The 25,695-nt window shown below is 36.7% G+C and overlaps 1 protein-coding gene across 4 annotated transcripts in view; it reads right to left on the reverse strand.

Annotated features, from left to right (window-relative positions):
- Nucleotides 1–25,695, reverse strand: part of PCNX1 (pecanex 1) — a 186,515-nt gene that overhangs the window by 40,329 nt on the left and 120,491 nt on the right. For all 4 annotated transcript variants that reach the window (XM_040226167.1, XM_040226166.1, XM_040226165.1 and 1 more), the window contains 10 exons: nucleotides 22,122–22,231; nucleotides 21,394–21,499; nucleotides 18,355–18,447; nucleotides 15,537–15,687; nucleotides 13,524–13,665; nucleotides 12,405–12,582; nucleotides 9,812–9,920; nucleotides 8,635–8,764; nucleotides 5,374–5,432; nucleotides 2,934–3,149 (listed from right to left, as the gene is read on the reverse strand). In XM_040226167.1, the coding sequence (XP_040082101.1) occupies nucleotides 2,934–3,149; nucleotides 5,374–5,432; nucleotides 8,635–8,764; nucleotides 9,812–9,920; nucleotides 12,405–12,582; nucleotides 13,524–13,665; nucleotides 15,537–15,687; nucleotides 18,355–18,447; nucleotides 21,394–21,499; nucleotides 22,122–22,231 (1,294 nt within the window). The remainder of the gene's footprint in view (nucleotides 1–2,933; nucleotides 3,150–5,373; nucleotides 5,433–8,634; nucleotides 8,765–9,811; nucleotides 9,921–12,404; nucleotides 12,583–13,523; nucleotides 13,666–15,536; nucleotides 15,688–18,354; nucleotides 18,448–21,393; nucleotides 21,500–22,121; nucleotides 22,232–25,695) is intronic.

Genomic DNA, 25,695 nt, shown 5'->3' on the forward strand with positions numbered 1-25,695 from the left:
TAATTTCATGGCTGCAATCACCATCTGCAGTGATTTTGGAGCCCCCAAAAATAAAGTCAGCCACTGTTTCGACTGTTTCCCCATCTATTTCGCATGAAGTGATGGGACCAGATGCCATGATCTTCATTTTCTGAATGTTAAGTTTTAAGCCAACTTTTTCACTCTCCTCTTTCACTTTCATCAGGAAGCTCTTTAGTTCTTCTTCACTTTCTGCCATAAGGGTGGTATCATCTGTATATCTGAGGTTATTGATATTTCTCCCGGCAATCTTGATTCCAGCTTGTGTTTCCTCCAGTCCAGTGTTTCTCATGATGTACTCTACATATAACTTAAATAAGTAGGGTGACAATATACAGCCTTGATGTACTCCTTTTCCTAGTTGGAACCAGTCTGTTGTTCCATGTCCAGTTCTAACTGTTGCTTCCTGACCTGCATACAGGTTTTTCAAGAGGCAGGTCAGGTGTGCTGTGAGAGGTGCTGGATATACAATGATAAATGAAGCAGATAGGATTCCTGTCCTTGAGGAGTTTATAATCTACAGCAAAGGTTTACAAAATACAGCCCTGGGCCAAATTCAAGCTAACAGTGGTTTTGGTATTTTTAAAAGGTTGTTTAACAGAAAAATAAGAGAACATGCAACAGAGAACGTGCATGGCTACAAAAGCCTACACTATTAACTGTCTTGGCTCTTTCCAGAAAAAGTCTGCCAACCCCTGGGCTACAGAAGAAATAAACTAAAAACAAATAAACACAAACAAATATAAAATTAGAATTCTAACAGTTATTCTAATTATTAAAGATAATTAAGGAACTAGAGGTGGAAGATTGGTGGGAGGAGAGGAGACGGCTGGTACTTTCTTGGCCAAAGGAGAGTGATAAGAAGGTCTTAGTAAAGAATTCAGCATAGCTAGGACACTGAAGGAAGGCCGGTGTGGCTAGAGTGGATGAGAAGGGTGCTAATAAAGTAAGCTGGAGAAGCTGGGAGAGGACAGATCTTGCAGCTGCTGTAAGGAGGTTGAATTCTACTTTAAACGCAATAAAAAACCACTGAAAATTTTAACCATGGAAAGGACATAACTGAATTCGCCTTAAGAAAAAGAATCACTATGGCTGAATGAAGAATTACAGGGTCCCCTTGCTACTGAAACTCAACATGAGTTCAGAAAATAACACGGGGCTTCCCTGGTGGCTCAGATGGTAAAGAACCTGCCTGTCATGTGGGAGATCTGTGTTTGATCCCTGGGTCAGGAAGATCCCCTGGAGAAGGGAATGGCTACCCACTCCAGTATTTTGGCCTGGAGAATTCGATGGAAAGAGGAGCCTGGCAGGCTACATTTCAGGGGGTTGCAAAGAGCTGGACATGACTGAATGACTAACATTTTCACTTTCAGAAAGTTAATGAGTACTGCATTCCCAAACTGATTTGAGTTGTTTTTAATGAGAGTTTGGATGTAAAAGATTTATCCAAAATTTTATTTGAATCTATTTGGTACCAGAGAATAAGGTTGGGAGAGTGAAATTTTGGATCTATTTTTGATTTGGAGCATTTCTGACCAGTCTGATGGAATGAGCAGTAAGAAGGACTCCTTTCCAATTCACACACACAGAAATGCTGGATAAAATAGCCTCCCCACAAAATATTTGTTAAAGAAAAAGTTAAAAAGCAAAGGTGAAATCTTCAGGTGCCAGCAATTTTAAAAGAAAGTGAAGTTACAGCAGTGGTATCTGTAGTGGTGAGGGGGTGCCAACTTTTGAATAAGACCAATTGCATTCAATTTGAACAGCAGTGGGTTAAGATCCTAGAAGAGACAGAATTAAGGTCCCAAGCTTCTGATGGAGAGTCAGGAACAAATCATAAGACAACAGGACATTTTGAAAAAGAGAGAGAGAATGGATTACAAATAAATAACAAATAAATAGCAAACATTAACATTTACTACCCTGAGAGCTACACAAGTAGTCTTATTTCTGATGAATGGAGTAACTTTAGAAAAGCACTTGCTTCATTAACAAAGATATTACATGAAAAAGGTGCAAACTTTCTGATTCAATACTATGGCAAAAATAAAGCTATAAAGTACAGGTCTAATTTGATCCTCTATTTAGACAAATGCTTTATTTCCTGTTTCAAGTTAAAAACACCTGTGGTACTTCTGAGAATAGATCAAAACACTACTTGAATGCTTTCTCTAAGAACTTTCCAGTCCAAATGTTCGCCAGGTTGGATACATGTGCACTAACAGGACTCCTTCAATTCCCATGAAATAAGTTTCATTTCCACTTACAAGACATTCACTTTATAGCAGCTGATAAAGTCAAGCCCATATGTTTCTGAATGCACAATTTTCTGTGTAAAAATAGCTTCGTCAGTATGCAAAATTGTTGAGGGCTGGCGGGGGAAGAGGGAGTAACTGCTTAATGGATGTGAGGTTTTATTTGGGGATGATGAAAATGCTTTGGAACTAGACAGAGGTGATGGTTGTGCAATATCATGAATTACTTAAATGCCACTGATTTGTTCACTTTAAAATCGATGTTATGTGAATTTCACCTCAATTAAAAAAAACTGTTGCAGACAATGGCATGGCAACCACATGAAAGTAACTCAGCTAATCTCTGCCTCTAATGAACATATGCAGCTAATCACAAAGAGACAAACAAGAGGGCAAGCACAGAACAGAAATTCATTATCATCAGGAAAACAAGTGTATTTATACCCTATAGATACTGCCTTTACATACCGAGCATATTACAAAAATTTGTTCTTCTCTGAATGTGAAATTTGGGAAAAAACTAGTAATTAGTCTTTAATAGCTTTTCTCCTTCCACAATTCCAAAGGCTAAAGATCTTATAACTTTCTATTGGAGATGTAAACACATAAAACTTAGATGTCACAGGAGTACATTATAGAAATTAAAGGTTAATATCTTACCTCTGAATTCAAGTCCCCGCAGCTGGAAAGTCACCAGCCCATTTCCAATCTCTATAAGGTGGACTAACGCATTGAGGTAGTCAGAGGCAAGAATGAAACAGTCCCCAGTACTATAGTTTCCCCACCGTCCTAGGAGCAAATCACCACATAGACTGTGTTGTAGGGATCGGGTTAAATGCTCATAAAAGATGGAATTCAGATTGTTGTCATCTGATCCTATAAGAAGGGATTAAAAAATGTTAAATTATTTTAAGTCCCCTTTATATCTACAAGTAAGATTGTTACAAGTATTAAAACTAATTTCCAGTTAGGGTTATATCTATATTTCTTTAACAAGGAGGACAATATTTAGATATCCTTAGACTTTCTACATAAAAATGAAACAAAGGACAATGGGAAAATTTCTTAGAGTTAGAAGTCACATAACCTCTCTAAATCTCTGGTTCTCATCCATAAAATGTAAGAATTGGATTAGATAAGATCTTAGATAAGATCTAAGGTCATTTTCTCCCCTTTAGCAGACCATGATCTTTTCTATCACTGCTCAATTAACTATGCCTTATAACTAAAACGATGTAAGAGAAATGAAAAAGATAAAAGCAATTTAAAACCACAACAAAAAGACACATTGATAAAAGAAAGTTTCTCAGTCATGTCCAACTCTGCAACCCATGGACTATACAGTCCGTGGAATTCTCTAGGCCAGAGTACTAGAGTGGGTAGCCTTTCCCTTCTCCAGGGGATCTTCCAAACCCAGGGATCGAACCCAGGTCTCCTGCATGGCAGGCGGATTCTTTATCAGCTGAGCCACAAGGGAAGCCCAAGAATACTGGAGTGGGTAGCCTATCCCTTCTCCAGGGGATCTTCCCAACCAGGGATCACACCCAGGTCTCCTGCAATGCAGGCGAATTCTTAGCCAACTGAGCTATCAGGGAAGCCCAACAATGATAAAAGAAGGAAGTTAAGTAACATGAGATTTGGACAAACAAGACAGTCCAAAACAAAGAGAAGTTGGTCACTTAAAAACAAAACAAAAAACAACTGTATATTGAGATGTCTAATATTAGTTTAACAGAAATAAACCATATATAGTAACAGCAACAAGAAACCAGAAAAATTCATTAGTTATCCTTTAAGAAAAAAAAATTACAATAAAACATCACCCAATAAATGAGATGCATTGGAGAAGGAAATGGCAACCCACTCCAGTGTTCTTGCCTGGAGAATCCCAGGGACGGGGGAGCCTGGTGGGCTGCCGTCTATGGGGCTGCACAGAGTCGGACACGACTGAAGCGACTGAGCAGCAATAAATGAGATGAGTGTCTTCAAAAGTAGTGCATCCAAAGCAATAATCTGTAAATGGGTGCCCAAAGTATAGAACTGAAGAATGGCAAAATATACTAAGCTAAATGTTTATTTTAAACTCAGCTTAACTAAATAACAAAATAAAAAGGAAAGCCGAGGCTCAAACTTCAATAAAACAGTTGTATCTGATGCTCTGTCTGCTCATTATGAAAGTGCATGTATTACTGCAGGACATGGGTCTTTGTGATACACAGGAAGGCAACATCATTCCAAGCCCCTTCCAAGGACATATCGGAGTTGAGACAGCTGTTTCATCCACCAGAACATGATAAACACAGTCATTAATATCAAATAAGTAGTTCTCCTTAATCCAATTTTATAATTATGAATCAATCTGATTACTATAATTTAGTTTCTCAAGCAGAGTACTTGAGTAATCTGTGAGTCAATGAAAACAAATATTCCAGTCTATGGGGAGCTATATTTCTTTTAGTAGATTAATACACTGATATTCCGGTTGATACATTAATCTTTTATGGCTGGGACAATGAGACTCACTCTTTCTGTGCCAGAATACAGGTAACAGATAGGCCCATAGGCCCAAAGTTTAGATAATGGTAATGATCTGTCTGTCTGTTCAGTCGCTCAGTCATGTAATGAGACCACGAAAATCTCACCCAATGAAGCCTTACCTTGAGTGGCTATTTGGCTCCTATAGAGGACCTCTCTGTATACAATAAGCTAAATGAGATTACATTAACATTTATCTAAACATCTGGGGAGGCAGAGAAGCAAACATATTAATAAGTAAAGTTCAGACTACATACTCTTCAATACCCCTCAGCAGTTTTACTTTCACCGTGCTCTACTTTTTTAACCTGTGTAAGAACAACCTTTGAATGGCAGTTTTTATGCTTATCAGCATTCTTAAAATACATTTTATAAAGGATGAGTATATATATTTTAGATACTCTAGTTCACATGTACTTTGCGAAAGTAAAACATAGCGAAGGATATTTAGTTAATAAAAAAATGACCTCTGGATGCCACAGAGGATTCCCAGTAAGTTGGCAGTGAAGTACAAATATAACAAATTCCTTAGACTTGCTTCTTTACTCAAAAATAGGGCTATTACCTGGATTTCTATCAAGCTGGGAAGCTAATCTGGTATTTGAATGATCCACTCGTTTTGTGCTGAAAAGGGCAAAACAAAACATCTTTAGTATGCTTTTTTATATTAAAGAAGCCTAATAATTAAAAGTAAGAAAACTATACAGTACAGATGCAATAAATATTACCACTTTATGAAAATGTCTGAGAAAAATCTGTTTAGTAACATATTGATAAAGTTCTCCAATAGAACAATTTTAGGGTAAGGATTTATTTTTTACTCTTCTACCTCTATCATACATAAACACAAATTTTTTCTTAGCTGATTTTTAACTGAACAGTGTATAGAAATACAGTAATGAGTTTAATGTAAAAAATTTTGATTAGGCTGAAAAAATGCATACTGTACATACACAGTTCCTAAAAATACTCAGTGCATGAAACATTCCTTGTAAAGGAAATATTAATGTCCGTGGGACAACGTTCATTAAAACAGTGGTTTCCAAAATGTGGTCCACAGGACCTGGAGCATGAGACTCAAGATCTTTTCAGGGAGTTTTACAAATCAAAACCATTTTCATAATAGTACTGGACTGGTATTTGCTTTGTTTTTTTCCCCACTGTGTTGACAACTGCGCTGATGGTGCAAAAACAATGATGGATAAGATTGCTGATGCTTTAACGTGAATCAAAGCAGTGGCACCAAACTGTACTATTTTTCACTGCTACCTACGCACAAGAAAAAACAAATAAAAATTCAGTTTCCCTTAAAAATGTCCTTAATGAAACAATAAAAATATTAATTTTATTAAATTGCAGTCCCTCAGTACAGGTCTTTTTAATATCATGTGTGACAAAATACACATAAAGCATTTCTGCTGCATTCTGAAGTAGGATGACTATCTGAATGGAAAGCAGTTGAGCAGCTACGTGACTTGCAGACTGCACTAGCTTTTTTTCCCCATGGATCACCATTTTCACTTGAATAAACTATGACTATTCAGACTTGAGTATCTGACAGACATTTCTCAAGTGAAGAAAGTTAGTCTGGTTAGTCTGACATTTCAAGGAAAATAACTGATAATTATACCTGTTGCCAATAATAAAAATTCAAGATTTCAAGTAAATATTAGAATTTTAGAAAACTTTCATTTACCACCATGTGCTTCATAGCTTCCCAATATTTCAGTACTTTTGAGACTGGTGGTGATATGAATATATATATGTATATATAATATTGTATAATGAAATAGCTCAAAATCTGGAAGAAATATATTACTTACTGAACTAGTATTTTCCAAATGATAAATAAGGATGTTATAAACATATGCATGGGTAAAAGATCCATTCACACTATAAGACATTATCAGTGACTTCTGATGTAATACAGTTCCCAAATTCACTGATACAGTTTTAGATTCCACATTTCCACTAATCATTAGGAAACTACGATTTGTCGAAGGATCAAAGAAGAATAGCCACAATTGTCTAAAAAGGATATTAAAATACTTTCTTTTCAAACTATATGTCTGTATGGGGCCAGATTTACTCTATATACTTGAACCAGAACAACATACTGCAACAACAGATTGAATGCAGAAGCAGGTAAGAGAATCCAGCTGTCTTTTATGAAGCCAGACATTAAAGAGATTTACAAAACTAAGAAAACAATGACATTCTTCTGATTTTTTTGGTGTGGAATGGGAAATAGTTATTCTTCATTAGAAAAAATGTCATTTATAATAACATGTAATGAGTTTATTGTTATCTTTATATTAATAAACATTTAAAATTTTGATTTATACTGGGCTTCCCTGATGGCTCAGTGGGTAAAGACTTAGCCTGCAATGCAGGAGACACAGGAGACATGGGTTCAATCCCTGGGTCAAGAAGATCCCCAGGAGAAGGAAATGGCAATCCACTGCAGTATTCTTGCCTGAAAACTCGCATGGATCGAGGAGACTGGCTGGCTACAGTCTAAAGGGTTGCAAAGAGTTGACATGTCTGAGTGACTAAGCACAGCACACGCAGCATGTTGTACAATATTTGTGCATGTATGTGTGTGCTAAGTTGCTTCAATCATGTCTGACTCTTTGCAACTCCATGGACTGTATGTAGCCTACCAGGTTCCTCTGTCCATGAGATTCTCCAGGCAAGAATACTGGAGTGGACTGCCATACCCTCCTCCAGGGGATCTTCCTGACCCAGAGATCGAATCCACGTCTCTTGCCTCCTGCACTGGTAGCCATGTTCTTTACCATTGAGCCACCAGGGGTGTAGTAGATAAAATATCTGCAACAAGAACTCTTTGGAGACTTCAATAACTTTAAGATTTTATGTGAAGGGGTTCTGAGATCAAAAAAGTTTAATAACTGCTGCCACGGAAGTTATTCTGAACTAAATTTAAGTTGGCCCAAAAGAAAACAAAGACATAAATAAACACTGAAATTCACCAAAAAGGGAAACACTATGTGTGGTTTTAGGTAAAAGGCCAGAGAAAAAGTTTCACATCCATAAGCTAGTTCACTGTTCAAAAGTCAAGATTACCATTTTCACCTATTATATGTGCCAGTGTGTGACAGTGTGGAGAGGAATGTAGTCGTGGAGCTGGCCCAGCTAAGTTACAAATTTGTACAAGCTCTTTCTGAATCAATACATTAAAATATATTACAAGTCTTTATAAAGTTTAAGCTCCATGATTCAGTATTTCTCCTTTAGATATTTTCTTATATTAGAAAACAAAAACAAAAAAATTTGGAAAGATTATATACGAAGATAGTTTCTAGGCATCATATTAAACATCTCATCTAAGGAACTAAGCTTCAGTGGAGAAAACACTTTATGTACAGAGATGGTCATTTAAAAGTCTGTCCTCATGAAAAACTACAAATAATCTAGAAAACATTTAGCTCTAAAAACACCTTTCTCAGAAAACTACAAGATAACTAATTATGACTGCTATAATGAAGTAACATTATGTAGCATAAAGTTTCAGAGTAAGATTAATGTGAAACAAGTCTAAGAAATAACATTAAAAGCAAACAGAAAATGAGTATATGAAACTAGGATGATGTTGTAAAATCTTAGGGGGAAAAAAAAGGTAGAGAAAATTGACTGATTCTTCCAATTTTATACAATTTTGGAACTTTAAGAGTATTCATAAAATTTCAAGTATTTCAATACAAAAAACGGATTAACCAAGAATAATTTACAATGATGTTGTCAATAGCTTTTCCTAGGAAAAAAAAAGATAAAAATTGGTTTTCAAAGATTTGTCTTTACTCACTTATAGTCTCTCTCCCAGAATTTCACAGGCCGAACATATGATGTGATGAATATTGCACTTCCCAAAAAGGGGTTCAGTGGAGTAGAAAAGAAGGCTGACACGGCAGCCTGGACAAACAACATGGCTGAATCTATGGGAAAACTGGTTAAGGATCTCAACATTTATCTGGTTATTACACACACACACATGCACACATTCACCTCTCTCAAACACACCGCAGTTACAGCAGTTAGAAAGATGAGGTTCATCAGATGAATACAGAAGAAAGTGTCCCTGGGCGGTATGAGGGGTAGAAGTAAAAAGACATAGCCAGGAATGTACAGCCCAGCATGACGCTGAGAAAGGAGCCAAATAAATATTTGCTAACATGTGTTTGGTAAAATTCCATGTGCGACTTGGGTAGATATACCGAAACCATGCTCGGTTTTAAACTTCTGGATGATAAAAACTAAAATTTAAAGATACAGAAAGTGTGCACATCAACATCTACATGGTCATTAACTTTTATGCTTACTTAGAATGTACATTTAAGATGAGAACAGAAAATTTTGAACATAAAAGTTTAATTATAATCATATCATTATGAAAAATGTTTTGAACCCTAATTCATTTATACGTATCTTTAAACACATTTTATATGTATTGAAAATTCATAGACTTTAATACTCCTATATATTAACATAAAATTTTAAATTAGCATCACTTAATTATTTAACTTTAATACTGTCCTCATGCTCAGATGATCTGTGGACCACAGATGTTAATACAAATTAAACAATCAAAATCGGTACAGGTGTGGGTTCAAAGGATTATGAGTTTCTGATAATTTATCATACAGTAACCTATACTCTGGGCTTCCCAGGTGGCTCTAGTGGTAAAGAACCTGCCTGTTAATGCAGGAGATATAAGAGACATGGATTTGATCCCTGGGTAGGGAAGATGCCCTGGAGGAGGGCATGGCAACCCACTCCAGTGTTCTTGCCTGGAGAATCCCTTGGACGGAGGAGCATGGTGGGCTATAGTCCATAGAGTCACAAAGAGTCAGACATGACTGAAGTGACTTAGCACGCATGCATGCACCCTATATTCTATGCCTGGGAAAAGTTATGCCTACAAACCAACATTCTCATCAAGGATATGACTGCCCTTTCTTATAACATTTTTATTAGAAGGATACGAGGCACTGCAAAAGGCTGAGCAAAAGCATGGAAAGCAGAACCCCATGTAATTTGCCATGGGGCAATATAAGTATATACAAACTGCAACTTATAAAGGAGTTCCCAAAGCTGTAGGAGGAAAAAAACAATCAGTAAAAAGCTTATTGTCAGACTTTTAAAATAGAAAATGAAAAACTTCTAAAATGATTTTCTTCCTAACAAGGAAATAGCACTGAAATAAAAGAAATAGCCCTGCCAAAATACTGCACATGTTTTTAAGTAAAGACAGTTAACTGACTTATGGATTTGGTTTTTTTTTTATTCTATGCTCTCTACTGGTTATATTACAACTACAAACAAACAACAAAAAAAAAAGGTAGGAAATATAGATGTCTGTAAAACTTAGCAATAAATATATATATTTTTATTCTAATACATTTCCCTCAAATTTTGGTGCTTTGGGAACAGAGCATGTTTTAAAGGCAATGTCAAAAGGAATTTGAAAGCAGCCAGGAAGGGGATAAGTTGTAATATAGTTGTCACTGCCTATTTGCCTAAGAATTTTATTAGTGTGTATTAGGCATCTGTTCATAATCAGAACTGTTACTGCCAATGGAAACATAATGTACATTTCCATCTTATTTAAATTAGGATCTGTTTTGCTGTTGAATATGTCTTCAACACTGAAACAGAATATTGCATTTGCCTAAGGTTGCCTCTGCATGGTAGGCAATGCAAGACCCCATTCTTAAAACAGATCCCAGAATTTCAAAAGCAAGAGGTTCTGACTAACTCAGTGCCATGATTCAGGCACCAAACACCTCAAATTTAAGTTATTTAGCTGATTTACAAATGAACTTGTTTAATTTCTAAGTTAAAAAAGAAATCACAACCTCAACCAATCAGAAAATGCAGATGAACCCCTGCATTCTTTGCCATGACTCAAAATTGTGCTGACAATCCTCTGCACTAACATGATCGGGATGACGGGAAGACTGATCAGAAGCCATTACAACTGCTTAAAAAATAGTGACTCAGAACACTCCTCCGTCTCTAAATACAGATAGTACTCAAATTTGACTGTAATATTTAAGAAAAAGGACATGGAAAGTGGCTGGTGAAACCATTTTCATATTCAGAGTAGTTTTTTCTTGAAATATTATTAAAATGATGGTATATCTTACAATGGTATCTTAAAATAAATATTCAATACTACTTGCTTAATATGACTGCTAAGTTCTATGAAGTAGCCATATAAAACGCAAACTCCTTACCCTTTCTCTGTTTTGTTAACTAACATAGCCTAAGCATCTACAATAGTTCTGGAATGTGCTATGCTCTCAAGAATAATCTGTCTCACAAATGAAAGTATTAAGAAAGTGCAAACTAATATGAGTTAAGTGTTGTGACTTTTTCAAGGATTGTTTAGTTTATGTTTTACTGCAACTTTCACTTTTTTCCAACCCGTATAGGAAGATTCAATACAATTTCCAATCTAAATATTAAGTTCGTGAGTAATCACATGCTTTTTTAATTCAAACTAACTTTCTGGCTTCCTCCTTTGGTTACACATGCTCACTAAAAGAGGAAATAAGTGATACAAATGTAAACAAATTAGTAATTGAGCAAATATAATACTACAATATTTTAGAAGCTATTTATCATGATATACAGTATAATATTTAGAAACTGACTACTACTAACACCTTGTTCAATTAATGGTTTTCATTTGTACTGTCCCCATGCTAGGCCAGATCTCTATCAAATCTAAATTACTGTCACAATCTCTTAAGCTGTTCTCCATACCTTTAGATTCTCTCTTCCCCAATTCATCCCAAATGTGGCTGACCAGGCTAACTTTTCTAAAACTGGGCTTTCATTTGTGTTTTGTAGCTGCTCATATGCTTCAGCTCTCTGTTACCTATCAAATGGGATAATATATGTCAAAGTCCTTTGTATGTGGTCAGTGTTAAAACGAAATCTAAACTCTATTTAATTTCAAATAATCTGCACAACCAAAGTCATTCAGAAAGGCAGTGTGGTTTAGCAAAAAGATTCTTGGAGGCAGAAGATGCAGGTTTTACCATCTCATCTGTAGGACTAAAAGCACCTATCTGATGGGTGGAAAACAAATCTTGGAAGCATTCTGTAAACTGCAGAGTATTCTGCAAATCAACCAGTGTCTGATTGTTCCCACATGGGTTCATTGCTCTCCGTCTCTACCGTTTTCACTCAGCATCAGGTTATTTCCTCTATCTATCCAGCTGCCCACAGCTCAGCTCAATTGTTACCATGTCTGTTTCTAAACTTCAAAATCACACCCCCTTTTGGAGGATCCCATGTATTCAAAAATATATACTTATTAGAGTTCCTTTAATTTTCCCATATAATATTTAATCTTACCTTCCTACCTACAGCAAGAAATGTTATCTTCTATGGGTCACAGTTGACTGGTATTGTTTAGGGATTCTAATCCTAAATAACTGGTTGACCAAACAAAGATATTACTTAAAAGATAATGAAGCAAATGAAATGCAAGCATAATCCTCACTAAATGGCATACCACTTAGGGAGACACTTGTTACACACAGGAATGTTTTCTTCAGATATTACCTTGTTGAAGAGTATAGACATGAAGAAGAGATCCAAGAGCATGGTCTCTGAAAAAGCTTCATAGTCGATTTTGAAAAAGAGCACAGTAAAGATGACTGTGACATACTGGTATGTAGGACTGCTAAAAGAGGACCGCAGCAACTTCAGACCAGCAATGGTGATCATTAAAGCACCTAATCTACAATGTAGAGAAAGAATGTTAATCAAACGATAACTGAAAACTTTAGATAATTATGTACTTCAGAAAAATTACCATTTCACTTACTAAGCTTAGAATATTATATCAAATTTAAACTTCAAACATTCCTTTTAAATAATGTGTCATGATTCTGATCCTTTATATAAATAAGCATGCTTAAAAAATAAGTAACAACCCCCACACACACACAAATAAGTAACAATATTGCAATTCTGACATTTGGTTCTCCAGGTTCTCAGTATTTCTACTGCTTTAACATTAATAGCATTTAGCATATAAAAACATATTAATAATGAAATATATATACTACTATGCATAAAATAGGTAATTAATGAGGGTGTAGTATGCAGCATAAGGAACTCTACTCAAAGCTCTGTTGTGACCTAAACAGGAAGGAAATCTAAAGAAGAGTCAATATATGTATATGTATGACTGATTCATTTTGCTGTACAGCAAGCAACTAATACAACATTATAAAGCAACTATAGCCCAATAAAAATGAACATGCAACAATGCTGGAAAAAAATCATATTAATGCTTGCCCAACAACATGTATCTAGTAGGCCTACAGCATGACTGTATAGGCAAGTGATCACCTAAATGGTCTGATTCACATAGTACACAAAAATAATCATCTCCAAAACTTACCATCTAATAGTAAAGTGAATCTTATTTAATAAATGTCATCTCATAAAATATAGGTTGACAATAAGATGTCTGGAGTAGTAATATGCCAAGAGCAGAAACAGATGTTCAGAAAAGGGAACTCAAAGACTGAATTTCACCTTAATTTTTCACACAGTACTTGGCACCAAAGAGACACTCAATGATTACTTGATATTTGATCAATAACCTAAGAGAAGAGAGTGCTACGACAGTCCTGAACAGTCAAACTTAGATAAGAGGAATATCATACTTACTCTGTATCCAGTTTTTTTGGACTTGCAATTGTCTCTGCACTGCTACTAAGTTCATTGAGAACAATCAAAGGATAGATGATATTCTTCTCCACAAAAAGAAGCCACACATGAAGTTTTTCAAACCACATCACAGTAGCTGCATCTAACAAGGCAATATTAAGTTAAGAAGACCATGTATAAACGCACTTTAATGTGTAAAACAGTCTGTCAATGTCATAAGAAAGGAAAATCTTCCTACTCAAATTCAGCTCTACTATTAATAATGCAAAAAATCCAATACATCAGTCATTTGTCAATTTTATGAATTCTGAGTCACATTTCAATTTTCCAACTCGGATGTTAACTTAAATTTAGATGAGCTGAATTTCATTTTAAGCTTTACTTCTTGAAACCTCAGTTTTTAACCATAACTTTCTCATATTTACACTTATAATATTTGGAGAAAAGATTATTGAAGATAATTAGACTGTTCCTTTCACCCAAAAGAAATAAATGATCTATTAAACTGTTTTAAAAATCCTCACAGTCGCACATACACCTTTAATATATAAATCTCAGAAGAGCTTTGAAAGTATGGTATGTTTTGGATTCACACACTTCATAAGTGTCACTTTCATTGCCAGCAACATTTTCCCAGTACTTGAACATGTAACGTCATTGGGGAAAGCGTCTAGGATAAACTGAAAGATTTAAAATAAGGTTCTCCAACTATCTGAAAATAATGTCAACCACCTTTAAGAAGCTTTCTAATGGATATTTTTCTTTATAGCTATTAAAATCAACTTTGCTAATGCCTAACACTCTTAATAAGTGAAAAATGTCTTTTCAAAACTGAAAAAATTTTGGACTAAACTGTTGTTAAGATGAAAACAAAGTATAAGATCAATGGTTAACTTTAATGAAAACTGTTCTTTAAAACAAACCAGATGTACTTGCTAACATTTATATATGAAAGCAATTAATAATTAACCATAAAAAATATTTACATCACTATGAGTTATTTTCCTTACAGTAAGAATGGACCAGTACAGATTCTTTTAGTCTTATGTCATTTTATTGCAATCTACACATTATTGTTTGGTTAATTATCTCTCCAGGATCAAAACAGTGATCAAGATCACAGTACCATGATGACTTAAGCAACTCTGCTAAAAAGCTCAGGAAATTTGCTTTGAGATTGCAAAGTCAAAGTTAGTATGGAAAGCTTTAAAACACTTTTGAGTTTTTTACAGAAGTTTAATTTATCTCCAAACAATTGAGAAATTCACTCTGCATATTAATTCATTAAACACTGGCTTATTTAATCAATGGCATATAACAATGATGACACAGATATTAACTTTTATTATTTCTCTAAAATGAGGGAGTATAGTATATTAGAGGCCATTATAGTTTATGGAGCCAATGAACCAGACTGATAATTTATAATGGAAAAGTAAAGGTTTATAGCAACAAGTAAAACACTTGTCGAATGGACTGGCCTTCTACTTCTTTTTAGTAATTTTATATTCTATCCTAAATTATCTGAATGAGAAAAAGCAATTACAACTGCTTTCCACCTCTTTTCTCTTGATCAACTCTTTTATAACTCTCTCTGGTAGGAGGCAGTGTCATTGGTGGAAACAGAAGCCTATTCCTTTTATGATCTGAGTTAAAAATATGCCAAATGCAAGTCTTGTAGGGGGTTGAGTTGCCTGCAAATGGCAAGGAAGAACTGAGGGTAAAGGTGGGGCTGGAAAGAGAAGTCACAGACATACCCTGAAGGATTAATCAATGAGAGGTCTATGATGGACAGTTTAGAGGAGGAAAGAGCGAAGTCTTATCCTGTGGAAAGTCAGCACTGACAACTAAGACTTCAAACGAAGTGAAAGCATCTTGCAAAAGGTCTGACAAAGAGCTGAGAAACACAAACCAAAGTGTTACCTGATGAAACTCATTTAACTGTCTGCCTGTCCACTAAGTAAAAGAAAAAATCCATGGTCTTAAAAGGAAAAATGCTAATGAACCACTTACTTCGAACTTCATACTGATTATACTCCGCCGCCCTGAGCAGAGGGTGAGAGAAGCAGTGCCATGGCAGCTGCTTCCTGACTTGAGGCAGCACGTAATGGGCTACAAAGCCCACGAAGCCGACCAGTGCGTACAGCACGTACTTGAGCGCAGGCTAAGGCAAGGATAAAGTTGAAAAAATTACAGGTGATTCTGAAAATGACTCAAAGGAGAACTTCTAATTTGTCAATTCAATTTTAGTCACTTACAGCATCTAAGAACGAAACATTTGTCTACAATTAACATTTCCATATTATGTAGTTTTCTGATTAAAACAGCTATAAAAGTTAGTGGCTGGTCATGTAATACAGATATTTTTAAATGTGTTAACTACTTTGTTGTCTCACACTGCCAATGTAACTAGAGTATGGCCTGAGGTGTACCGCTTCCTACTCTAGGAATGTTCTACGTGACTAGCAGAGCAATGTATTAAATTTTTACTAACAGAGATAAAAGACATTAGCTAATAAAATTGTAAATCTGAAGAGCAGACCCAAACTTAAAATAGTATTCTGTTGTTGTGTCTTCACATAGTTTGGAAGAGAGTTCTTGTGTATGACTAAATTTACAAAAAAAACAAAGTTACCATCACTTCAAATATTCAAATTAATTATTTAGAAACTAAAGAGGCCTGCATCTGACCCCTGAAGACTCACAGGATCTCACTCAGTTTGCAAGGTACCCAGGAGTTAATGGTTCAAATTGGAAAAGAAGAAAACAAGCAAAAATGTTAAAATTAAATAGTACAACCTTTGTTTCTAGGCAAATGGAATAATAGAGACTTACTTTATTCCGCATGAAACAAAATACGATAAAATACATGAACTAATGTTTTGCAATGCAGACATAAGGAAATAAACAGTGAACCCTGAGAGAAAGAGAACAGATGAGGTCAGTGTCACGCCTGCCCCAGCTTACTGCCCTTAGAGGCTCTCCAGACTGTACTGCACGGAGCGGAACCCACGTAAGCCTGGAACCTCCTGAGTGGAGGAAATGGAACTTAGAGGCTGGACACAGCAAGGCAGCTAGAGCTCATCAGAGTAAATAGTTTTCTAAACAGAAAACTGCACGGACAGAGAACTGCATGGAGGAAGATCTGCAGAGGGTCCAGCTCGAGTATTCAGGCGAATCAGCCACACACGTGTGGGAACAGACCATGTGTGGCCAGAGAAAGAACCACGGCAACCTCACACGGCAGGCACTCCTGTGCCTGTTCTCACGAGCCAGACTGGAAAAACTCAACACTCCCAGGGCACTGGGCAGAGTACTGCAAAGGGTGTTGCCTCCAAACGTAGGCAGAATATTAGCCCTAGACTGAATAGCCCTGTCCCCATTAAGCAATCTTAAAAGTTAGATTTGAGAGGATCAAACTGTTTACAAGGAACTTAGGGCCAAAAACAAAGTTCAAGAATATTTCTAGAAATAAAAAAATATCCAGTACCCACAAGGCAAAACATAAGGCTTCACATCCAATCAAAAATGACCGTGTAAGCAAGGAATCAGGAAACCATGATTCATGGGGGGCAAAAAAATCAGTTAATCAAAACCAACCCATAAGTAACACAAAAGTTAGGATTATGAGACAAGGACATTAAGAGAGATAGAAGGGAATTACGTAAGTTCAAAAAAGTAAACAGAGGCATGAGAGATATGAAAAGACCTGAAACCAACTTTGAAAGATGAAACTTGTTAGTTCTGACATTAAAATATACACTGGATGGTATTAACTGCAGCTTAAACATTACAGAAGAAAAGATTAGTGAACTTAACAACAAAGCAATAGAAAGTATTCACAAGTAAACATGCAGAGGGAAAAACAGAATTTAAAATTAAAAAAAAAGTGATCTGTGGGATCAATTCAAGAGGCCAAAGATTATGTAACTGGAGTCCATGAGTGGGAGTGGATGGAGGGACAGCAGAAGAAAACGGGAAAAGACATTTAAAGTAATAATGACCAAAACTGTCTAAAGTTGATGAAAACTAGACCACAGATGCAATGTACCCTAAGCACAAAATCATGAAGAAAACCATGCGACAGGGCAGGACAGTCAAACTGCCGACATGCAGAAACGCGGGTCTGTACAGGAGAATGAAGAGCACCGAGGAGGGCAGCCATGGGGCCTGCAGGACCACCATCTGGGAAGCACCACCCACACCCGGGCCCGACTGACAGGACGGGGTTCTGGACTTCCAGCTGTACCAGAACGAGACTCCGGGGAGTTTACAAGGATGTCAGTCACGGAGGAAAGCAGGCAGACTGTAGAAGTCAGTCCAGAACGGTTCCCACGATCCCCCTTCTTGACGTTTATGCCTGCCTGTATTCCCCTCCCACTACAGCAGGTTGCCCGGGGCGACCTACAGATACGGAAGATGTGGTGGTACACCACATCCACGACAGTTATAAAAGATCGGGACATGGGTCTTGGGCCTTCTCTCTCTAGGATCACCAGCTTTGGGGCAAAGAAGCTAGTGAGGACACTTTGGCAGTCCATGGTGATGACCACACGGAGAGGAACTAAGCTATCTGGCCAACAGTCAGCAAGGAAGTGAGGCCTACTCATGGCCTCAGATGACTACAGTTGCATATGATGGTAGCAAAACACACTGAGCTTGGATCATCCAAGCCACTCTCAGAGTCATGACCCATGAGAAACTGTGAGAAAAATAAGTATTTGTTGTTAAAACCAAACAAAAAGTCATATATTTTAGCATTATGATCAAATCAGAAGTGAATCCAAACAAAGTTATTTTCCCCCAGTGAAAGAACAAAATGATTCCTTACCTGCAATACTGTGAACACTGTGCTTACATGAATAGCAAAATACAGCACGCCGATTACAACGCACACCACTAGGTCAGACTGTAAACGCTCGCTCTATGGAACAAAACAACTCGTCAAGCATCACAAAAAAATTTAAACAAAATCTTTCCTCCCAATGGCCAAATTAAAAAAATAAAACTTTCACTGATCCTATTCTGTAGCACTTCCAGGTTATTTCTTACACACAATAATTAACTACCAGAGTTTTATTTACCTCCTATCCTGGGTCAATGCTGTACCAAGGATTGTTTAAGGAAATTAAACAAGCTTAACTATTTCCACACACAGTAAAGATATCATAACAAAGTCTTTTAGAATGAAGGTTTTTCCCTCATTGGTCTGTAAGTTTTACATGGGAAAAAGAAATGAGATCCTTAAGTTTTTCTATAGGGTATAGCGTTTTGGATAAGTTATATTTTCAGTGGCTTTCTGAAATGTTGAAATTGTATGTACACGTCCTATTTTACTGACTGAATTTTGATTCTTTTGGGAGTTAGAGTAAAAACCAAAAACCTCTTGATATCTATGGTCATCATCACCTCAGATATATAAAGCTTTTAAGCTGGATTCAGAAATATCCTACGATATTTCAAAAGAAATGTCCTTTGATAACATGAAAACTCAAGTTAGGAGAAACTGCTTAAATTATATCTTGAGGCAGTTTTATAGTTCTCTAAAGTTTTCTATTTGACTATGTGAACAGCTCAAGTTCAGTGAATGTAAATATAATCTAATTCACGACCTATATAAATTCAGTCTTTCATAAGTGGAGATATGTTAAATAACTTAGGAAAAATATGTTGTTTTGTTTTGTTGCATAAAGCAGATATAGATCTATATAACTCATTTTTTTAATTATTAAAAGAAGGGAGGTAACATTACAAAGTTTTAAATTACTATATCTGCTTAAGTATAGGAAATTAGTATAGGTTACTGTTCTCTCCTTCAACCTAGAAAATAAACACACTTACACAAACACTTTTCAGACCGCCTTACAGAACTAAAACCACTAAAAGGCCAGCAGATGACTCATAAGTACAAAGTTTTCATCAATAAGAATAACAAGAAAATAAGTCTAATTCATGCTAATATTCACCTTTCAAATCCTAGTTTAAATTCAATAGGACTGAGAATTCTGTAAACAATGAAATCAATTTCATTTCAGTTCAGTCGCTCAGTCCGACTCCTTGCGACCCTGTGAACGGCAGCACGCCAGGCCTCCCTGTCCATCACCAACTCCCGGAGTCCATCCAATCCAATGTCCATTCAGTCCATTCAGTGATGCCATCCAACCATCTCATCCTCTGTCGTCCCCTTCTCCTCCTGCCCTCAATCTTTCCCAGCATCAGAGTCTTTTCCAATGAGTCAACTCTTCACATGAGATTGGAGACTGGCCAAAGTATTGGAGTTTCAGCCTCAGCATCAGTCCTTCCAATGAACACCCAGGACTGGGCTTTAGGATGGACTGGTTGGATCTCCCTGCAGTCCAGGGGACTCTCAAGAGTCTTCTCCAACACCACAGTTCAAAAGCATCAATTCTTCAGCGCTCAGATTTCTTTATAGTCCAACTCTCACATCCATACATGACCACTGGAAAAACCATAGCCTTGACTAGAAGGACCTTAGTCGGCAAAGTAATGTCTCTGCTTTTTTTTTGGGTCTCTGCTTTTTAATATGCTGTCTAGGTTGGTCGTAACTTTCCTTCCAAGGAGTAAGCGTCTTTTTAATTACATGGCTGCAATCACCATCTGCAGTGATTTTGGAGCCCCCAAAAATAAAGTCAGCTACTGTTTCCACTGTTTCCCTGTCTATTTGCCATGAAGTGACGGGATCAGATGTCATGATCTTAGTTTTCTGAATGTTGAGTTTTAAGCCAACTTTTTCATTCTCCTCTTTCACTTTCATAAACAAGCTCTTTAGTTCTTCCTTCACTTTCTGCTATAAGGGTGGTGCTATCCACATATCTGAGGTTATTGATATTTCTCCCAGCAATCTTGATTCCAGCTTGTGGTTCATCCAGCCCAGAATTTCTCATGATGTACTCTGCATATAAGTTAAATAAGCAGGGTGACAACATACAGCCTTGACGTACTCCTTTTCCTATTTGGAACAAGTCTGTTGTTCCACATCCAGCTCTAACTGTTGCTTCCTGACCTGCATACAGATTTCTCTGGAGGCAGTTCAGCTGGTCTGGTATTCCCATCTCTTTCAGAATTTTCCACAGTTTATTGTGATCCACACAGTCAAAGGCTTTGGCATAGTCAATAAAGCAGAAATAGATGTTTTTCTGGAACTCTCTTGCTTTTTCCATGATCCAGCGGATGTTGGCAATTTGATCTCTGGTTCCTCTGCCTTTTCTAAAACCAGCTTGAACATCTGGAAGTTCATGGTTCACGTATTGCTGAAGCCTGGCTTGAAGAATTTTGAGCATTACTTTATTAGTGTGTGAGATGAGTGCAATTGTGCAGTAGTTTGAGCATTCTTTGGCACTGGAATGAAAACTGACCTTTTCCAGTCCTGTGGCCACTGCTAAGTTTTCCAAATTTGCTGGCATATTGAGTGCAGCACTTTCACAGCATCATCTTTCAGGATTTGAAATAGCTCTATTGGAATTCCATCACGTCCACTAGCTTTGTTTGTAGTGAAGCTTCCTAAGGCCCACTTGACTTCACATTCCAGAATGTCTGGCTCTAGGTGAGTCATCACACCATCATGATTATCTTGGTCGTGAAGATCTTTTTTGTATAGTTCTTCTGTGTATTCTTTCACCTTATCTAAAATGAATATTTAGCATACTGTTCTACATCAAAACAAACTTTGAGGAATGAGCATTTCTTACATGTGAAAATCTGAAATAAAAACCACCAACCATGTACAATAACAATATACATGTATTTTTCCCAGTTACTAAAATTGTGTTACCCCCTAAAATGTTCATTATACAACATGATGAACTGTATAAAATTCAATTTGAGGTGACCTTAAAAAGTTAAAACTTACAACAGAATTTCTAAGTTTTTCAGGCAGTGGATCTTTTACTTCAGACAAAGGGTCTTCTGGATTTTTCTCTTCTGTTTTTGGAAAAATCTTGGATTGCACCAAAGAGCTTTATGTTAAAAAAAGAGAGAGAGAAAATCATAACCTATAAACTAGTACTTCAAATGACAAATAAACTTTATGATACAACAGAAAAGGAAGTGATCCAAGTATATCTACTCATCGTGTGTATGCACACTTAGTTGCTCAGTTGTCGTGTCTGACTCTGAGACCCCACGGACTACCCCTGCCAGACTTCCCTGTCCATGGGGATTCTCCAGGCAAGAATACTGGAGTGGGCTGCCATGCCCTCCTTCAGGGGATCTTCCTAACCCAGGGACTGAACCCAGGTCTCCCGCACTACAGGTGGATTCTTTAATGTCTGAGCCACCAGGAAAGCCCATATTTACTAATTAACAAATGAGAAAGTTTAAGATGTCATAAGCAAGCATACAATAAGAATATTATAATAAAAATACAGTGTAAGATCTTAGAGGACAAAAAGCTAAAAGCTAACAAATACTCTCAGCCTTGGTGATTACAATGACCCAAAGTTAATATATTTTGAAACCAAATATAGACAAGTCAACAGTGTTTTGACGATGCAGTGGAAAAACAGATCTTGGAAGTTAATTTAAAAGAAATGCCAATTTATTTAAATTTCTCTAATTCAATAACAAGTGATCACTTACAAAAGCACAGATGGATCACTGCTTTGTCGGCTGAGATGATAGGATACTGCCACTAATAAGCCACAAAAAATGGAGAAAAGCACTGGAATATGCTGGCCATCCCAAGAATCCTGTTTGGAAAAAAAAAGTATGAAAGAACAATATGCTTCTAATTCACAATCTATCATATAATCTTTTTATGTCAGTATTTTGGAGAAAGATAACAGAATTAAACAAAACCTTTTCAGTAATGTCATCAATTGCATTTTATTCCATATAGACCTATTACTTTCTGATGAACAAGAATCTAATTGCTAAATGATCATCAGGTTGCTTTTGGTACTAAAGCTCTATTATACACTACGAATGACGCATTTGTTTCTGATACATGCTGCTATCAATTTCTGTCATATTTTAAGTGGAATTAAGTTTTATAGTAAACCATGTCCTATTCTTTTAAAAACAAAATAAACTGTTGTAGCAAACTTTTGATTATATATAATAATGGTGCAGGAAAAGGCAACACAGGATATAATACTTAAGGCAAAACAAACTGCTGACACCTGGTACGATACTTTCTGGATGCCTTTGTTCACATGCCATTATATTCCCTAGAGCACCAGGCATTCGGCGCTTCGTGAGTGAATAGCTGTATATTCCTAGAACTGAATAACACAAAGCTGGCTTCTGAGGCCACCAGACACGTGGGCATGCCATGTCTGCTTTGCTCACTGCAGTATCTCTGGAGTCTGCTAACACGGTACCTGGTACAGAGTAGACACCACTGTGAAAGGAGTAGCTAACAGTTCAGTATGGCCTGTGAGGTGAGCACCTTTGTCTCTGGGGATTCAAGAGGGGAGAGTGGTGGAGTAGGTAATCAAATGGTAGTTTATTATGCAACCTGCTCCCCTCCCCCATTTAATAATAAAGGCTTGGAAACTGTTCCACATCACAACAGAGACCTTCTCTTTAATGGCTACATAAAAATCTAATCATCATCATCATATTATGTATATCATACTCTGTATCAAGCTCCTTTCTCAGATCTTTTTAAGTATTTATAAATTCTTAGAATCGTCCTTGAAGATATGTACTGTTACTCTCTAATTTATACATGAGGAAACTAAGGTAGAGATGGTTTAAGGATGTCCAGTTAACCGGTGGAACCAAAAACTGAACTTCTTATATGTTTGAATTTACTGAACATAAAATTAAACAGTATGTGAAGAGTTTCAGAATGAAAGAGAGATAAATATATAAGGCAACAAAATAGAGCAGAAAATGAAATGTATGTAAGAACAGCATTAGCATGAAGTGTACGAGGGAGACAAGGAAGACTGTCTAATAGAAATGTGGGGAGAGAGGCAAAACAAAGTGAAGCCTACAGCTACCATAATGTGCAGTCCATGGCTAATGCCTAAAACTTGACAAATTATAAGTTAGTTACTTAGAGATACAGAGGCAAACACCAAAAGAATCAGCTCAAAGAACTGAAAGTGATAACTCTGAGGAAGGGAAAAAGGGGTACAAAGCCTACAATACAAGTGACTGGGAATGAACAAGAGGGAACCTTCTGATGGTGAAAAACTATTTTATATCTCACTAGGGGTGTATATTACACAGGTACATGATTTGTCAAAATCTGTCAAACTGTGTACTTAAGATTCACTGTGTATAAATTCTGCCTCAAAACAAGTATTATTTAACAAATGCTTGACACTACTTTTTATTTCTCAGACAAAAGAAAAGCATCCTTAAACTGGTCTCAAAATGACTTATTTTATTTAGATTACTAATTCTGAATCATGAAATATGATGATTAAAAGATTAAAAGCTGAATTTGTTCTACACACTGTACTGGGTCTAAATGCTTTTACTTCAGTAAACAATGGCCCACATTCTAGCAATCTCTTTAAAAATATCTAAAGATGTAGGAAGTATGTATGTAACAGTAAGTAATAAAGTTGTCTTAGAGGAAAACTGTTAACTTTTAATGAGCTTTAAAGTTCAAGGGAAAAAATGTAAACAAAAAAATCAGAAGCCAGAATTTCTAATAGATGTATTCAGTTCAGTCGCTCAGTCGTGTCCAACTCTTTGAGACCCCATGAACCACAGCACGCCAGGCCGCCCTGTCCATCACCAACTCCTGGAGCTTACCCAAACTCATGTCCATTGAGTCGGTGATGCCATCCAACCATCTCATCCTCTGTCATCCCCTTCTCCTTCTGCCCTCAATCTTTCCCAGTGTCAGGGTCTTTTCAAATGAGTCAGCTCTTTGCATCAGGTGGCCAAAGTATTGGAGTTTCAGATTCAACATCAGTCCTTCCAATGAACACCCAGGACTGATCTCCTTTAGGATGGACTGGTTGGATCTCCTTGCAGTCCAGGGGACTCTCAAGTCTTCTCCAACACCACAGTTCAAAAGCATCAATTCTTCGGCACTCAGCTTTCTTTATAGTCCAACTCTCACATCCATACATGACCACAGGAAAAACTATAGCCTTGACTAGACGGACCTTAGTCGGCAAAGTAATGTCTCTGCTTTTGAATATGCATCTAGGTTGGTCATAACTTTTCTTCCAAGGAGTAAGCGTCTTTTAATTTCATGGCTGCAGTCACCATCTGCAGTGATTTTAGAGCCCCCAAAAATAAAGTCTGACACTCTTTCCACTGTTTCCTCATCTATTTGCCATGAAGTGATGGGACCAGATACCATGATCTTTGTTTTCTGAATGTTGAGTTTTAAGCCAACTTTTTCACTCTCCTCTTTCACTTTCATCAAGAGGCTCTTTAGTTCCTCACTTTCTGCTGTAAGGGTGGTGACATCTGCATATATGAGGTTACTGGTATTTCTCCTGGTAATCTTGATTCCAGCTTGTGGTTCATCCAGCTCAGCGTTTTTCATGATGTACTCTGTATATAAGTTAAATAAGCAGGGTGACAATATACAGCCTTGTATAAGGAAAATATACTACTTTTCCTATTCGGAACCAGTCTATTGTTCCATGTCCAGTTCTAACTGCTGCTTCCTGACCTGCATACAGGTTTCTCAAGAGGCAGGTCAGCTGGTCTGGTATTCCCATCTCTTTTAGAATTTTCCACAGTTTACTGTGATACACACAGTCAAAGGCTTTGGCATAGTCAATAAAGCAGAAATAGATGTTTTTCTGGAACTCTTTTGCTTTTTTGATGATCTAGTGGATGTTGACAATTTGATCTCTGGTTCCTCTGCTTTTTCTGAAACCAGCTTGAACATCTGGAAGTTCACAGTTCATTAGGTTGGTTCAAAAGTAATTATGGTTTGCATTGTTGAACTTTGCTGTTTGATACTGGGATACATTCTTAAATACATTCTTAAATTATGTTATACATTATTTTAATGTGCATTTCTTGCTTATGTTTTTTGCTAATGACTTATTACCTGCTGTTTACATTTACTTTAGAAATGGTGCTAGATAAAAGGTAAATTTGAGCAATTTAAAAATTTGAGTTCTAAATGGGTTGTAAAGCAGCAGAGACAACTTGCAACAACAACGCATTTGGCCCAAGAACTGCTAACCAAGGTACAGTGTGCAGTGGTGGTTCAAGAAGTTTT

The sequence above is a fragment of the Oryx dammah genome, unplaced genomic scaffold, assembly GCF_014754425.2.
Source record: "Oryx dammah isolate SB20612 unplaced genomic scaffold, SCBI_Odam_1.1 HiC_scaffold_26, whole genome shotgun sequence".
Classification (NCBI taxonomy): Eukaryota; Metazoa; Chordata; class Mammalia; order Artiodactyla; family Bovidae; genus Oryx; species Oryx dammah.